We start from the raw sequence: 17753 nt of genomic DNA on the forward strand, positions 1-17753 counted from the left end.
TTAATTTATTTTACTAAAATCTTGATCAATATTAGGAATAAGTGGGTGCCTCAATTCTAGACGTCTTTGCACATTTATATTTTGATTTTGTGAAAGTATTATAATCATACAGATAATTTAAATTGATAAAGTACGTACTAGCCGAGATTTTCATCAATGGTTATCTGCGTGAAAAATATACCAATTTAACATAACTATCCTCTCAAAAAAATAATGTTAATGTAAACCTACAATCAAGATTTCAAATTTTTAAATATTTACTTATTTAATAATGAATGAAATATAGCTTATTTTAATTAAACTAAAAAGAAAAAAAAATCACTTAACTCGTTCATGATATACATATTTTGCACAGAATTAATCCAAACCAAACCATCAGTTGTTTTATAGATAAAAATTTATGGTATGATTGAAATAATTATCCTCAGATCCAATCTAAACACGGTTCACCGGGATCCTGTGCACCCAACATTAGCCCGCACCATTTAAATCCTCCACGTGTACCTCTTATCGTTCGAGTACACCGATTTAGCTACATTCGCGAGTACGCATTAATCCGGCCTCATCATCTAGTGTAACTTTGTAAAAAAGGGTCACCGTCTCTCTGTCAATTCCTTCCTTCCAACCACATATATACAGCACGCCCCTCTTTCATTTTTCTCCATCTCCATTTCTCTCAGCTCATTTCTTCTCTTGTAACACTGCTAATATTTTTTTTTATCGTCGTCTCCGTCGTTCGAAGATTATAAAAAACCGGCGTCGTTTCAAATGGCTACGAGAACGGATCTTGATGGGAGGCCAATAAAGCCGTTGACGATATGCATGATCGGCGCCGGAGGCTTCATCGGCTCCCACCTTTGCGAGAAATTGATGTCGGAGACGCCGCACAAGGTGCTCGCCTTGGACGTTTACAATGACAAGATCAAGCATCTCCTCGAGCCTGACTCTCTCCCTTGGGCTGGCCGTATTCAGTTCCACCGACTTAACATTAAGCACGATTCTAGGCTCGAAGGCCTCATCAAGATGGCAGATCTCGTAATTTCTTGCCTTTCTTGCTCTCTCTCTTTTCTTATATCATTGATACTACTTCCTTTTGCTGAAAATTATGCTCAGGCGGATCTTTTGCTGTTTCTCTTTATTTTCCGCTTGACTGCTTTTTCTTCGTTTTGTTTGTTTAGTGTTCCCTTTTGTTTTAATTTATTAGATCTCATGCAATCTTGTTTTTGTTTATGTGATTTTGAAGTTCCTCTGGAGCTAATTTTCTCCCATTGTTGTTTAAAAGCTAGTTTCTTATTATCTGTTGGATTTATTTTGTTGAGTTTCAAAAGTTCTTGCTGAATTTATGGCGATTGATTTGGTTTTTATTGTTTTTCTGGCAATGTAGACGATAAATCTTGCTGCCATATGTACTCCGGCAGATTATAATACGCGTCCACTAGACACGATTTACAGCAATTTTATTGATGCACTTCCTGTGGTAAGCATTTCTCTTGTAATGGTTTTTTGTCATCTTTTATTTCTCTTTTAGTTAGATTGATGTCGATGTGAATGAGGGGGGATTTGATTGTTACTAGCTTTTTGAGATCGAAGTTGAAGTCAGTGCTGTGAACTTGTGGTTTGATAGGTGAAGTACTGTTCAGAGAACAACAAGCGTCTGATTCACTTCTCTACTTGTGAAGTGTATGGAAAAACTATTGGAAGCTTTCTTCCTAAAGATTCTCCTCTCCGTCAGGTAACCTTTCACTTTCCTTTTTTAATAGCTTAATTGAGTATCTCTTGAAAAAGGATTTTACATCTATGCTTTGCTTTTAACAGGGTAACATGTGTGGTTTTGTATAGATCTTTCGGTGCTCTTTTTATGTGAAAGATTCAATGTTTATTTTTTGATTTATATGTTTTATATTTTAGTAGGAAAAAAAAATTGGAGTTGGTGTTGAGCTGAAATGTCAAGCTATTTTAAATGAATGAATCTTGAAATTGGATGGTCTGCAGACATTGGTCAATGCCCTCCTAAAAAAATGGAGGGTCGTTGGTGGGAGTTTATGTGGTTGTTTGGTTCAATGTAATAGCAACTTACTGTGATAGTTGAATGGTTAATGAGGTCTTACTTAGTCTGTCAAGTTGTACTTATGAGTTGTTTATAACAAGTTATGCCAATTTTATTTGCTGGTCAGCCCCTTTATGCGCAAGCAGTATCAAGCCTTGCAAGATCTTTATTCCTGCACTGATTATTGATATTATCTTCTCAAGTTTTTAAATTTTGTTGACTATCATTTATTTTCTTTCTTTGTCAGTCATGTTTATAACCTTTTTCTATAAAAAAAAAAAAGGAGACTTTTGGAAAAGCTCTTTTATTAATTTGTTTGCTTCATGAGGCTGAAGGGTTCAAAGTATGCCATTTTTTTAAAAGACTTTTGTTTATCAAGCAATCTGCTTTTTAGACGTATTTTATGTGTATGGCTAAATCTGTGGTGATGCTGAGAATGATTTAGTATGCTTTGTTTTGTTTTTTTCTCCTTTAAATTTTTAAGTTTCCTTTAGTGTTATTGTTCCTTTTCCCCTCCCATATTTATAGATGTTATTAATATGTTCATTCTCTGATTTATGTGATATAGGATCCTGCCTACTATGTTCTTAAGGAAGATACTTCCCCCTGCATTTTTGGTTCAATTGAGAAACAGAGGTGGTCCTATGCATGTGCTAAGCAGTTGATTGAGAGGCTCATTTATGGTTAGCATCTTATCAAGTAGCCTGTTCCCAATAGAGATGCTTAGAATTATATTAACTGACTTAATTTTATATCGATTTCAGCTGAAGGGGCAGAGACTGGGCTCGAGTTCACTATTGTGAGGCCTTTTAACTGGATTGGACCCAGGATGGATTTCATTCCTGGTATTGATGGTCCTAGTGAGGGAGTTCCCAGAGTTCTTGCATGCTTTAGTAATGTTAGTCGAACTCTTTTCCTAATTCTAGGAATCCTAGACGCCGCCTATAATTTCTCCTTTCAATTCTTTGATAGTTATATTTTGAATGTTAATTTTTCTTTTTCCTGTTTAGAATCTCCTACGTCGTGAACCACTTAAGCTTGTGGATGGTGGCGAATCTCAGAGAACTTTTATATACATAAAGGATGCTATTGAAGCTGTTCTCTTGATGATTGTGCGTATTAACTTGTCTCTTCTTACTCACCCTCTTCCCTCCCTCATCCCCACATCTAGCCAAACGCAGAAATTAAACTAAGCTGTTGGGTTTCATTTGTCCAGGAAAATCCAGATAGGGCCAATGGCCATATTTTCAATGTGGGTAACCCGAACAATGAAGTCACAGTTAGGCAACTTGCTGAAATGATGACTAAGGTGAAGCACATAGTTTCTATAGTTCGTATTTTTATTTTTTTTATAGTGGTATATTTGATCACATGTAATTTATAACTACATGCCTTTGGGCTCTTCAGGTCTATGCCAAGGTTAGTGGAGAAACTGTGCTGGAGTCTCCAACAGTTGATGTCAGCTCCAAGGAATTTTATGGTGAGGGTTATGATGATAGTGACAAGAGAATTCCAGACATGACCATAATAAACAAACAACTCGGTAGGTTGTGCTTTTCTTAGTTGTTCTCGTATGATCTTTGGATTTTTATCTTGTAAGTGAATTGAGCATCTGATCAATTGTTTCATTACGGCAAACAGGTTGGAACCCCAAGACATCCCTTTGGGACTTGCTCGAATCTACCCTAACCTACCAACACAGGACTTATGCCGAGGCTATTAAGAAATCCATAGCAAAACCTTCTGCATCCTAAAGGAGGCTAGATGTTTAAACCACGGCTAAGAAAGGATCATGAAATGTGCTTTATGGCAAATGTTTCAATTCTTCTTTCCCCCGCTTCTTTTAGGAAGTCTTTAAATATATCATATATGTTGATCTTCTTTATACCCCCCTTTTTTTTTTTTTGTCTTCCCCATGTTGGTAGTCAATAGCTCACTGTAGCTCTGGCAGCTATGTTATTAGAATGGTTTTATGTGGAGACGTTCTTACAAGGGGAATGGTATTGTTTTAGTATTATAATTATTATTCCAGTGGAGCTTTGAGATGCAGCAGCATGTTGGGGGCGTCAAATATATTACACAAAAGGAAAGGATATACTGTTTTTATGGTTTTTTAGATGGTTCTTTAATTTGTCTCACCTGAGTTGTTTTGTTAATTTGTTTGAACCTCTTCACTTGCTCATGGTGTTATTATTATTTTATTCTTTTTCTCATTCCCTAAGCAAATCGAAGGGAAGAGACTAAACTGCCTGTTTAGTCACTAGTAAGAACGTCACGGTGTTGAAGAATTAACAGCAGAGTAACTAAATAAAACAAATTTGAAAATTTAGTGATTAAATTGAAATTTTGACAGTTAGGTGACCAAAAACAGAACTACAGTGAAAATTTAGTTCTCAATAAGTAGCTTACCCTAAAAAAATGGTAAAATAGCTCTTTTTTCTGGTCTAGGTTTCATAATTTTCACCGATAAACTATTGCCGTATAAAATGGCAACTATTGGTATAAGTTCAGATTCTACATTTAGATTTTATAGTTTTCGGGTTTAGTTAAAATCTACATTAGTTTTTATGGTTTTGGATTTAGTTATTGTATTTTAGTGTTGTTCTTTTTTTTTTAGTTTTTGTCATTTTGGAAATTTGAAATTTTAAACTTTGACTAAATAAGACTTGTTTATTTATTAAGTTAAATTTTATTATTTTTAAAATCTTATATAAAAATCTTATTAGAATAGGGAACTTTACCTGTAGACAAAATGCAATGAGAACCATCTTGGCCATCCTCATAACGGGCCTGCTGAAAACAACGTTATTTGTCAAAGGCTGGCCGACTATTATAGACTCAACCATTTCAGTTGTATTCAGTTGTATGCTGATTAGGGTGTGTAATCGGTTAATCGATTAGTTAATTGAACCGAACTATTATTAATTGAATTAATCGAATTTTTTAAATTTTTAACTGTTAATTGAACTGAATTTTTTAAAAAAAAAATTAACCGAACAAAACTTTTTCGGTTAATTAGGTCTGTTAACCGAATTAACCAAAATTTATATATATTTTTTATTTTTAATTAAAACAAGTATAAAGCACATAAAAATTAATCGACTTAACCAACCGATTAATTTATATTTCCAAAAAATTAACCGAACTATATTATAATATTGTTTATTAAATTCGGTTAATTCGGTTAACTGATCGATTTTGAACCGAATTAACCATTAACCGAACTTCTAAAAAATTATTAACCGATTTCTGACCGAATTAATTCGGTTAACTGACCGATTAACCGAATTCAGTCGGTTAACCGAATTAATTCGGTTTTATCGGAAACTTACACATCCCTAATGCTGACTGTCACTAATTGTAATTGGTAGCACGATAGAACCTCTTGGTTGGCGAAGCCATAAATAGAGCTTGCCTTTTTTAATACTATTTCTTTGAGGCCTATCTATTTGAACGCGTCGTAAAGTAGTACTTCTATTTGCTGTCTGTCAACCAATGTTCTCCACTTGGAAGTCCGCAATGATTGTCATATCTATTAGGGATCGTTACCATCAGTGTCTGAGAAATTAATCGTTACCATCAGTGTCTGAGAAATTAACTTCATCTCTTTCATTGAAACTGATTTGCCAGGCTTGAACTAGGTGAGGCCTTTTAAGTAGAGCACTAACAAACATGGTGTTTCTTAGATACGGTCCTTTTGTGTGTTTGATTTTGCCCATTCCTCATTACCGTCGATTATTACATTTATCACCCCTTGATTATCTTCTTACCGCGAGCCTTTTCTTCTCTTGATTCGCATAAGGTTTCTCTTGCTTGGAGTCCATTTGGCGGGGGATCTGTGGTACATACTTCTGTGCACAGCTGAATCAATTGCATTTTTGAGGTTTACAGTCTTTTGTTCTGTGGTTGGAGGTGTTATGAAATTGGCATTTATGGGTAGAATCTCTTTTGTACTGGTTGGGTCTCATGGGAGGCGGGGGCTCTAAAATCCTTGATTTTCAAATTGGTTAAAGATATAAGCGGGGGAAGCAGTGAGAGAAGTGTAAGTTTCAAATCTATTGTAGGGTGTTCACTTTACTTGTTCCCCATGTTGCTGGCGTTGTCTATCATCTCTGCCAGTCCTTTGACGTTAGGGAGATTTGGTAGGAGCAGAGGAACATCTCCCCCAAGTGTAAGCCGAAGGATTTCTCTTTTGATGTTCATGTAGAGAAAGGCGAGCTTTGCAAGGGCTATTAAATCTCAGAGGGGAGGTTGACAGAGGATTTAGACGGCGGTTTTGCCCCTTGAAACTCTTCTTTCAGCGTACTGGTGGGCGCTTTCGTAGAGGGTGGAAAGTCTGTCTAGCTAGTCATTTATTAGCGCATACTTGAGGTGTTCGTAGTTTATACTCGCATTGAACACCTAGATGGCCCATTCATCTGTTAAACCCTTAAGTTTCATTGTTGTTGTGTTGAATCTAGGAACAAAATCCCGAGGTTTGCCATCTTAATTTCTACTTGATGGGGAGTATATATGCCAGGCTTTGTTGTAGTATCTTGTTGGAGAGGAATGTAATCATGAACACGTCCACCAACTCATTAAAGGAATGGATTGACCCCTTTGTTACGAAAAAATACTAGGCTTTTGCTTGCTTACTTAGATTCATAGAAAAAGCCTAATATGTTCACGTGGCTGCTATACTAAACTTATTGATCCTCGGATAGCAGCAAAATTATATTTGACTTGAAAATTTTGAATTATTTTTTAAATTTCGAGTTAATCAAATTGAGTTATTCAAATTTATCCAGTCAATTAAAATAAGTATTTCAAGTTTCGAATTGAGTTAAATTTTACAATTTAATAACTCGAATAGTTTGAATAATTCAAATGATATATTGATGTAAATATCCCTTTGGTCACTATCAATTTTAAAAATGAATAAATTAATATTTCTTAACAAAAATTTTAAAATAATCAAAATTTTAAAAAATTCAAATAATTTTTAAGATTAAAAATACTTATAAAATTTTCAATATTTTTATTTTAAAAAATTTAAAAATTCTAAAAAATATATTAAAAAAGTTAAAAAATTATAAAATATAATTTTGGGGCCTAAATAAGTAAATTAATTATTTAAATTTAATATAATAAAGTATTTTTTTCCTCTTATTTTGCTTTGAAAGAGTTTTTCAATATATATGGTTTTAAAATTTATATACTCTAACATGGAAATAATTGTACTGTAATAATATTTTAACTTGATATGTTTAAATTTTTTAAATTCGAACAATTCCATTCGATTCGACTTAACTCATATTTATCGGAGATAAAGTGAACAAAATATTTTAGAGAAAAGTGTTAAGTGTTGTTTGCATAATATGGATAGTAATTAAATAAATAAAACTCTTAAATAAACCAACCTACCATAATTAAAGAGTTTTATTTACAATATATCTCTTGGAATTAAATATAAACTTTTTTTAAAATAATAATGTACTAAGCTAAGTATCTAGACTTGAACTCATATTACACTCTCTTCATCACCGTGGTCGAACATTACAAAATGATTCATCTATTTCATTGATTTCTTAGATAAATTAATATTCATTATTTCTTTGAAGATTTCGCAACTTACTTTCTTTAAATTAATTTTGTCGAAACCATTTTTTTGGAAAATGACAGTCGACTTTGATTTTGAAAATGGAAACGAAAAAAGGGAGTCGCCACCAATCCTTTTTGATGAGGTGTGATTGGGTCACCTCAAATTAATCATTTTAATAAAAGTTAAGATTTACTAAAACGATAATTTTTTGGTCTACGAAAATCAGAAAATGAGTTCGAGAGTCGGTTACGCACGAAGAAGGATTAGCACCCTCGACATGCCCAAAAATTGGTACCTAGTTGATTAATTAGTGTCTTAGTGTCGAAAATTAAAAACTTGAAAGACTTTGAAATACAATCCCTCTTTTGTAAAAAAAAGGCTCAAATGTTAAAGACCTTCTCGTCTCAAAGTGATGAAATGTCACATCCAGTAAGTTAGGACACGACGTCTCGAACTTTTGAGAATGAGCCTGTCTTTTACTTAAAATTCGTGTATTTTAGCCTCTTTTTTAAAAGGGTATTCGATTGTTTAGAGTGAACGAGAAAAGTCGAAACCCAATAAGTTAGGGCATGATATCTCGAACTTCCAAATACCGGATATTGCCTTTGTTTGCAAAAACCTCATCTCGAGGTGACAAGATGTCATATCCAGTAAGTTAGGACACAACACCTCGTATCTCCGATAATAAGTACTTTATTCAAAACTCGTGTTGCGATTTAAGAGGATTGTGTCGTTATTTAGGTTAAACGAGAAAAAATCGAAACCCAGTAAGTTAGGGCACAATTTTTTCGAATTTCTAAATACGAAGCTTGCTTTATGAAAGAATTATTTTAATGTATCGAGTAAAACTATGACATGATTTATAGTGAAATATAAAATAAAATTATGGTACTAATATGTATAATAACATAATAATAGGCGTGACAGTGTTAATAACAATAATATGAGCAATTATAAAAAGATGAAATAAAAGCAAGGCTAGTAATATAAAAATATAAAACAAATACATAAGGGAAATGAAATAAACGAATACATAAGTAAATAAAAAAAACATGACAACATAAAAATGATAATGAAGATGAAAACGATAATAATAATAATATTGTTGATAATAATAATAGTAGTAGTAAAAATAATAATACTAATGATAATAATAAAAGTAATAATAAGAATATTAATATTAGTAATAATAATAATAATAATAATAATAGTACATTAATAATGATAGTATATGTTAATAATAATAATAATATATAAAAATAGGAAATAATATATGGTAAAAAAATAATAATAATAATAACAAAAATAGTAATAATAGTATGTGAAATAATAATTGTAAAAAACTAATAGTAATAATTATATTGATAATACTAATAATAATAGTAGTAAAAAATAAAAAATATAAAAATAATAATAATAGTAAAAATGACAATAAAATAAGATAATAATAATGATAATAAAAATAAAAAATAAAAAAGTAATAATGGCAATACTAATACCATAATAAAAGAAAAAGAAATAATAACATGTAAATAATAATAACAATAATAAAAATAATATATTTATAATAATAGTAGTAAAAATAATAAAATTAACTAATTTTATAGTAAAGTAACCGAATAATTAAAAGGGGATTAAATTGAATTCAAACAGAAAGTTTGGGGAAATCTAGAAATATATAAAAGAGAAAAGGACTAAATTGCATGCGCAAATACCCATGAGGGACTAAAATGGGCAATAATCCCTCGCTTCAAAACGCGCAGCATAAGGAAGGACCAAAATGAAAACCAAAATAAATTGCAGGGTAAAATTAGAAATAATGAAAAATTAAATTTCAAAACAATAAAAAAGCAGAAGGGCTAAAAGTGCAATTAGCCCTTCCACTGAAAACACGCGGATCCTTGGCCTGGAACGGGTCGGGTCGTGCGTTAAGGCTCAAAACGACGCCGTTTTGGCCCTTTATTTAAGTGAATTTTCCAAAAAAAAAAAATCATTTCAACACCCCTTTAAAAAAAACTTATCCCTCCCCTTTTTCTCTGAAGTGCTTCCCCCCTCAGGCCAAGCTCCGATGAGCTCGACGCCGTAGGGTCGCCGTCAGCCGCAGTCTCCGGCCACCGTGCACGGTGGCCAGAAATTCAAAAAAGGGTATATATTTTTTCTTTCTAAATTTTTAAAATATATATGTGTATTTGGTAAGAAAATAAAAGAGAAAATAGGTTCAAAATAAAATAAAATAAAATAAAATAAAATAAACAAAAACGAAAATAAATAAAACTTTTATTTCGAAACCTTTGAACTCTATTTGGTGTTTCTTACTATGATTTTGTGTTGGTGTTTTAAACTTTTTGATGGTACTTCCACCCTTTTATGTTTGAATGTCTGTTTTTATTTCCAAGCAAAAAAAAGTCCCTTTTAGTTTACATTTTTAGGCTTTTATAGCTTGATATTACAACTATTCTTGCTGTCATTTCTTCTCCGATTTTGTAGGTGCATGGGCGGTGCTGATAGGGTGGTGGAGCAGGTGAGTCAGAGGGTAGGTGGCCGAAGGTGGTGGCAGACCTAGGTGCGACGCACCTAAGGTTTTTGTTTTTTCTTCTCTTTTTTTTTATTTGGGCTATTAGGGTTAGTTTGGGCTTGGGTTGATATTTGGGTTTAGGGATTTGGTTTGGTTTTGTATTATTGGGTTAGGATAGGTTGGGTTTTAGGCCGAGCAAATTGGGCTTATAATAGCTGCCCCTCTTTGTTCGTTATCGTGTAACGAGAACAGAGCAAAGACTTTTAAGAAAGACCAATTTTTCCTGGTCTCGTCGAGTCTTGACTTATGTCGTGCTCCTCTTCTTTAGCTTGCCTCGTTCCAGTCCATTGCACTTTTAAGAAGATAAGATCTTCAACTTCAATCTGTTCCATTGCCACTTTAGGGAGATGGAATTTGTTTTGATCTACTCTGCTGCAACTTTAGGGAGATAAGACTTGCAACTTCAACCTGCTGCACTGCAACTTCAGGGAGATAAGGTTTGTTTTGATCTGCTTTACTGCAACTTCAGAGAGATAAGATCTGTTTATTCATAGCTTCAATCTGTTCCACTGCAACTTCAGGGAAATAAGATTTGCTATCTTCAGTTTGCTCCACTGCAACTTTAGGGAGATAAGACTTGTGACTTCAATCTACTCCGCTGAAACTTTAAGGAGATCTGCTGTGGCTTCGAGCCGTTCCAATGCCATTTCAGGGAGAAGAGATCTGCTGAAACTTTAAGGAGATCTGCTGTGGCTTCTAGCTGCTCCAACGCCATTTCAAGGAGAAAAGAATCAGCTGAAACTTCAAGGAGATCTGCTGTGGCTTCTAGCCGCTCCAACGCCATTTCAGGGAGAAAAAATCCGCTGAAACTTCAAGGAGATCTGTTATGGATTTTAGCCGCTCCAATGCCATTTCAAGGAGAAGAGATCCGCTGAAACTTTAAGGAGATCTGTTGTGGCTTCTAGCCGTTCCAACGCCATTTTAGGAGAAAGATCTGCTGAAACTTCAAGGAGATCTGCTGTGGCTTCTAGCCGCTCCAACGCCATTTCAGAGAGAAAAAATCTATAATTTTCAGCCTGTTACCCTACTGCTTAGGGGGTCAAGGCTCATTGCCTTCAATCTGTTTCCCTACTGCTTAGTGTGATAAGATCTGTAAATTCAGCCTGTTACCCTACTGCTTAGGGGGTTAAGGCCCATCACTTTCGATCTGTTTCCCTACTACTTAGGGTGATAAGATCTGTAAATTCAGCCTGTTACCCTACTACCTAGGGGGTTAAGGCCCATCGCATTTGATCTGTTTCCCTACTACTTAGGGTGATAAAATCTATAAATTTAGCCTGTTACCCTACTGCTTAGGGGGTTAAAGCCCATCACCTTCGATCTGTTTCCCTACTGTTTAGGGTGATAAGATCTGTAAATTCAGCCTGTTATCCTACTGCTTAGGGGGTTAAAGCCCATCGCCTTCGATCTGTTTCCCTACTGCTTAGGGTGATAAGATCTGTAATTTCAACCTGTTACCCTACTACTTAGGAGGTTAAGGCCCATCGTCTTCGATCTGCTCCACCACTACTTAGGGAGACAAGATCTGTAATTCGGCCTGTTACCCTACTGCTTAGGGGGTTAAGGCTCACCGTCTTCGATCTGCTCCACTACCGCTTAGGGAGATAAGATCTGTGAATTCACCGATGTTGCTACACCGTCCTCTAGGGACATGATCTGTAGAATCGGTTTATGTATCTATGTTTATGCCAAATAATTAGGATGCTATGATCGGAATGAATCAAATGCTCCTAACTAGATGTGATGCTTGTGTCAAATAATTAGGATGCTATGATCGAAATGAATCAAATGCTCCTAACTAGATGTGTTATGCTTGTGTCAAATAATTAGGATGCTATGATCGAAATGAATCAAATGCTCCTAATTAGATGTGTTATGAATGATATATGAATGCAGAAATGAAAATGATCTTTTTTAAAAGGCTTAAGGTATCATTGCTCATTGTTCATCAGGAATGACGTATCACGCTGCCATTTTGTTCGGCTGGTATTCAGAAAAGTCAAAGAAACAATCACATTCTGCTCGGCAAGCTTGCCCCGCTGAAATTTCAGAATTCCTTCCACTGTTCCTTCTGGGACATAAAGTTTGTATCTCCCATCGTAACTTCAGGGGAATAACATTTGGTTTCTTCCATCCATCCTCTTGCAACTCAGAGGTATATGATTTGTATCATCTTCAATCAATTTGATCTATTACACCATTCTCTGGGTGTAATGACCAGATGTATGTGCCTGATATTTACATGAATGCAGAGTATCATTTTTCTTTTCCCGAGAACGATCCTCTTTTACCCTTTGGTTGACATTGCTCATTTTCGTCGAGATTATATCATCGACGTGATGTCTTGTCTTTTTGTTCAACAAATAAAAATTCCAAAGAGATAATCATCTTTCTTCAATATTTCCAACCCTTAGGCTTGGTGAGTTTTAAACAATAGTCCTGTTTCAGGTTCTTGTATTATTTAGAAGCTTCCAGAGTAATATGGAAAACTTCTTTTGTGAAAGTATTATTGGTCCACGAATCTTCATTTCAATGTAAAATGCTTGAAAAAGATCATAACAATAGACCGAAAGGAAATTAATCAAGAGCATAGCTCGAAGCAAGTGAGTTAATCAAGGATCGCAAATACAATTAAGAAGAAAATTTATTGGGATGTATCTTGAAATGAATAAGTTAATCAAATATAACAAATTCAAAATGGGTAAAATAGAAGATTAGGTGCCCCAGACATCGCAGCTTGAGTTTTTTTGTACCAACTTCTTGAGGATCTTTCTGAGCTCAATATGTGTTTAGGGGATTCAGAGTACTTTGTCGATGCCCCAAGACGTAGCATACTTCTTCATTGTTAATTCAGGCATAGCAAGACTGCTGTATGCCCCACTTTGATCCAAATTTAAGCCGTCCTTTTCGGGTTTTCAACTCGAATCCCTTTTGGTCTCAAGGCGCCCTTTGCAGGTTTTCACCTTGACCTCTCTTTTTTATTTTTCTCTCTCTTTTTTTAAGTCGCCCTTTGCGGGTTTTCACCTTGGCCTCTTTCCTTTTAGGTAGAATACTCCTTGACTGGATTTGAATTCACCAGTTTGGGCAAATCTTTGCCATCCATCAATGCCTCTCCAGAACAAGCTTTTTTTACTACATAAGTTCCTTCCCAGTTTGGCATCTACTTTCCTCTAAAGTCATTTTGTATAGAAAGAATCTTCTTCAATATCAAGTTCCCTTCGTGGAATTCTCTAGGATAAACCTTTTTATAGTAAGCTTGCATAAGTCATTTCCGGTGCATTAGACCTCGACAGATAGCTTTCGACCCTCTCTCTTCAAATTCAATTGATCCTATCGGGATTGGATCCATTTTGCCTTATCCAACTTCAGCTCTAACAAGACTCGGAGAAAAAGAATCTCGTCTTTGAAATTGATTTTATCCCATAAACCCAAGAGCAATGTGTTGCCCCGGCTAAGGTCCTGGACGACGTTTGATAAGCATAGAGGATAAATGGTGACTTCTTATGCTAATCTTTACAAGTCTCGGTCATCTTCCCCATGATCCTTAGTTTGTTGTTTTTGTTTTTTTTATTTCTTTTTTTTTTGCCTTTGCTGCATTGCAATATAGCACCTAATCTTTAAACAGACTGTAAAATTTTGACATTGTGCAGTTGTGTTAGACATGATCTTTTCTGGCATTCTTTGTTGGCATTTTTTTTTTTGGAATTTGATGATTGCCTACTTAGTAGCATTGGCTTATAAAACAACTTTTACCCTTTTCGTGAAGTAATCGACGACCCTAAAGATGAATCGGTATCGGTTAGAAGCTTTTGACTAGATCAGCCTCATAATATCCATGCCCCACATATATAAAATTTGTGAAGAAATTGAGGAGGCATAAAAGTCTTGTCTTCCTCCTTTTGGCATTCATTGCTTGACTGATACAATCCCCTTCCATGGTGGATCAGCAGTACCCGAACCTCATGATTAGCCTAGCAATCGAAAAACCATTATCATGTGCTTTTCGAACACCTCATAGCATTCTCACGTCTTAATAGCCTAGGCATATCTTGATACGATCATGCAAAAACATCATCTTTGAATTGGGAATAACTCAATGATGTCTTGCTTTGTTTTTGTGGTGAGCTAGGCTTTGATCTTCACCTCTTTTCTTGCAATGTTCACTGACCTTTTGTAGAGTAGGATTTGTTTTCATCTTGTTCTACCATCCTTAACAAATCAGGAGATATGTTACAATCTTTGTTATTTTCAAAGTCCTAAGATCCCTCTAGACACATATCTCGCTCAAAATGAGATTCTGGGTTAGTAGTAGCGTTACTCATGTCGTTGATATCTGGGTACCTATTGTAGGTACAATGGAAGATTTCAAAGCATAAATGAATCTAAGAATGATCATTCGTGTGGTATGATCATGAACGAAGAATATTTGAAAGAGAGTTCAAAGAACAAAAGAATCTATAAATGGAAATAAAAGAATATTTGTTCAAACAAAAATGCATTTTATTGAAATAAAGATTTTTGGACATAAGCCTATTTCACAAAAGGCTTCTTATTGCTCCTAGGCTTAAAGCAACAAGCTTGTTTTGAAAATTACTCTAAATTGGCTGTAAGAAATACAAGGATCTCTTCCACAATCCCATTGTTCAAAACCCTTCCCGACTCATTAGGGCGAATATCTGATCAATTTTATTTTCCAATTCTTTCTTTGGATATGGCATTGATGCTCCAATTTCCAAACGTTCCTTCTGGGCCTTCGACTTCTTCAAAGAATTCCAACTCTTTTGATTAATGTAATGCATGTGATGAAATGCAATGCAAATGCATGGAATGAATGCAAAAAAGAAAAAGAGGCGTTGATTCTGAATTCAATTCCATTAGAACAACTTTTCTAGAAAATAAATTTCTTTACATAAAACGGATTACATATGCGGCCTTACTCTAATATTCCAAGCGAAGACACTGATCTTTTTCATAACCGGATATTATGGTCGAATCTTGCAAATTTTTCAAAAGATGTCTCTATTATCTCATTTTTGCTTGATTTGGACTGTGACCCATTGCTCACTTATCCCTGCGATACTCGTTAGTTTCTTTAAGACATGATAGCTCTCGAATAACCTTTGTTGGCTTGGATCCTCAGGCGATGAAGCAAAGTCATGTATTCCTTCATGAACTATTAGCCTTCTCTTGTTGTTTACTCAGACCATATTCGGACGACCGTATTATATTCCACTTTATCAAGAAATCCATTGTCCATGACAAGCTTTTCTATTTAGCAATCGAATGTGATTCAACACCTCTTTTCTATAATGAAAATGCAATGCAATCAAAACAAAAGCAACATGCTAGCACAAGAGAAATAAACAAAATAGAGTACCTATCTAGGTGACCACTAGGGTTTGGCGTGGTTCTACCTAAGGTGGGCTCCTAAGTCTCTCTATATGTGTTTCGTTCTAAGGAAGCGTACCTGAACCAGTAGATTCCTCGATCTTCACCCATTATAGGCTCATATAGACCGAATTCAGTTCAGGGGAATACATTTCCCTATGGCTACACGGAGATGAAAATCTCACGAAGACATAGGTACAAATGTATCCCGAAAGCGATCCACTATCCTACACGGAGGTGAAGACCTCACGAAGGAATAGTTTCTCACTCCCACTTAAAAGGGTGTAACCACGCGGTCATGTAATGCAATGCGCAGGTATATACAAAAAAGCTCGAGGCAAATAAAGAAAATATGAATAAAATGATGAAGATCGTAACACAAGACGGATAAAATGCAATGAGAGGATCGTATATCAAAACCAAATTTTCAATCTTCGACAAAAAGATAAAAGTTAATCAACTTGTAGCTTGACTCTCTTATTTGGGTCCCCAGTGGAGTCGTCAAGCTGTCGAAACCATTTTTTTGGAAAACGGCAGTCGACTTTGATTTGAAAATGGAAATGAAAAAAGGGAGTCGCCACCAATCCTTTTTGATGAGGTGTGATCGGCTCACCTCAAATTAATCATTTTAATAAAAGTTAAGATTTACTAAAATGATAATTTTATTGGTCTACGAAAATCAGAAAATGAGTTCGGGAGTCGGTTACGCACGAGGAAGGATTAGCACCCTTGACACGCCCAAAAATTGGAACCTAGTTGATTAATTAGTGTCTTAGTGTCAAAAATTGAAAACTTGAAAGACTTTGAAATACAATCCCTCTTTTGTAAAAAAAAGGCTCAAATGTTAAAGACCTTCTCGTCTCAAAGTGATGAAATGTCACATCCAGTAAGTTAGGACATGACGTCTCGAACTTTTGAGATGAGCCTGTCTTTTACTTAAAATTCGTGTATTTTAGCCTCTTTTTTAAAAGGGTATTCGATTGTTTAGAGTGAACGAGAAAAGTCAAAACCCAGTAAGTTAGGGCACGATATCTCGAACTTTCAAATACCAGATATTGCCTTTGTTTGCAAAAACCTCATCTCGAGGTGACAAGATGTCATATCCAGTAAGTTAGGACATAACACCTCGTATCTCTGAGGATAAGTATTTTATTCAAAACTCATGTTACGATTTAAGAGGATTGTGTCATTATTTAGGTTAAACGAGAAAAAATCGAAACCCAGTAAGTTAGGGCACAATTTTCTCGAATTTCTAAATACGAAGCTTGCTTTATGAAAGAATTATTTTAATGTATCGAGTAAAACTATGACATGATTTATAGTGAAATATAAAATAAAATTATGGTACTAATATGTATAATAACATAATAATAGGTGTGATAGTGTTAATAACAATAATATGAGCAATTATAAAAAGATGAAATAAAATCAAGGCTAGTAATATAAAAATATAAAACAAATGCATAAGGGAAATGAAATAAACGGATACATAAGTAAATAAAAAAACATGCCAACATAAAAATGATAATGAAGATGAAAACGATAATAATAATAATAATAATAATGTTGATAATAATAATAGTAGTAGTAAAAATAATAATACTAATGATAATAATAAAAGTAATAATAAGAATATTAATATTAGTATTAATAATAATGATAATAGTAATAGAAAAAAATAAAAAAATAAAAAAAGTAATAGTAATAAAAGTGAATATAATAGTAATAATAATGGTAAATACAAATAGTAACAACAATGATACAAATAATAAATAATCTAAAGTTTGAAATTATTAAAAAAGATACAAATAAAATAAATGATGAAATATTAATAATAAGAGTAATGATATATAAATAAAATAAGTGTGCTAAAATATATATATTAAATTAGTTAATATAAAAATAATAACATATAAGTAAATACAAAAAAAGAAAATATTATAATAATAATAATAATAGTAATAATACAATAGTAACAATAATAAAAAGGTATAATAATAATAACAACAATAATAATAATAATAATAATGGTAATAGTGATATTAGTAATAATAATAAGAAGAAGAAGAAATAAGAGTACATTAATAATGATAGTATATGTTAATAACAATAATAATATATAAAAATAGGAAATAATAATATGGTAAAAATAATAATAATAA

At 33.9% G+C, this 17753-nt stretch overlaps 1 protein-coding gene across 1 annotated transcript; it reads left to right on the forward strand.

Annotated features, from left to right (window-relative positions):
- Positions 1-680: 680 nt before the first annotated feature.
- LOC107889045 (UDP-D-apiose/UDP-D-xylose synthase 2-like) lies at positions 681-4096 on the forward strand. The gene is given in 9 exon segments (NM_001326754.1): positions 681-1035; positions 1385-1477; positions 1625-1732; positions 2616-2730; positions 2812-2945; positions 3058-3159; positions 3264-3356; positions 3455-3590; positions 3689-4096. Coding segments are annotated over 9 exon segments (1161 nt in total). The 5' UTR covers positions 681-768; the 3' UTR covers positions 3802-4096.
- The last annotated feature ends 13657 nt before the right edge of the window (positions 4097-17753 follow it).

This window comes from Gossypium hirsutum, chromosome A09, assembly GCF_007990345.1.
Source record: "Gossypium hirsutum isolate 1008001.06 chromosome A09, Gossypium_hirsutum_v2.1, whole genome shotgun sequence".
Lineage (NCBI taxonomy): Eukaryota > Viridiplantae > Streptophyta > Magnoliopsida > Malvales > Malvaceae > Gossypium > Gossypium hirsutum.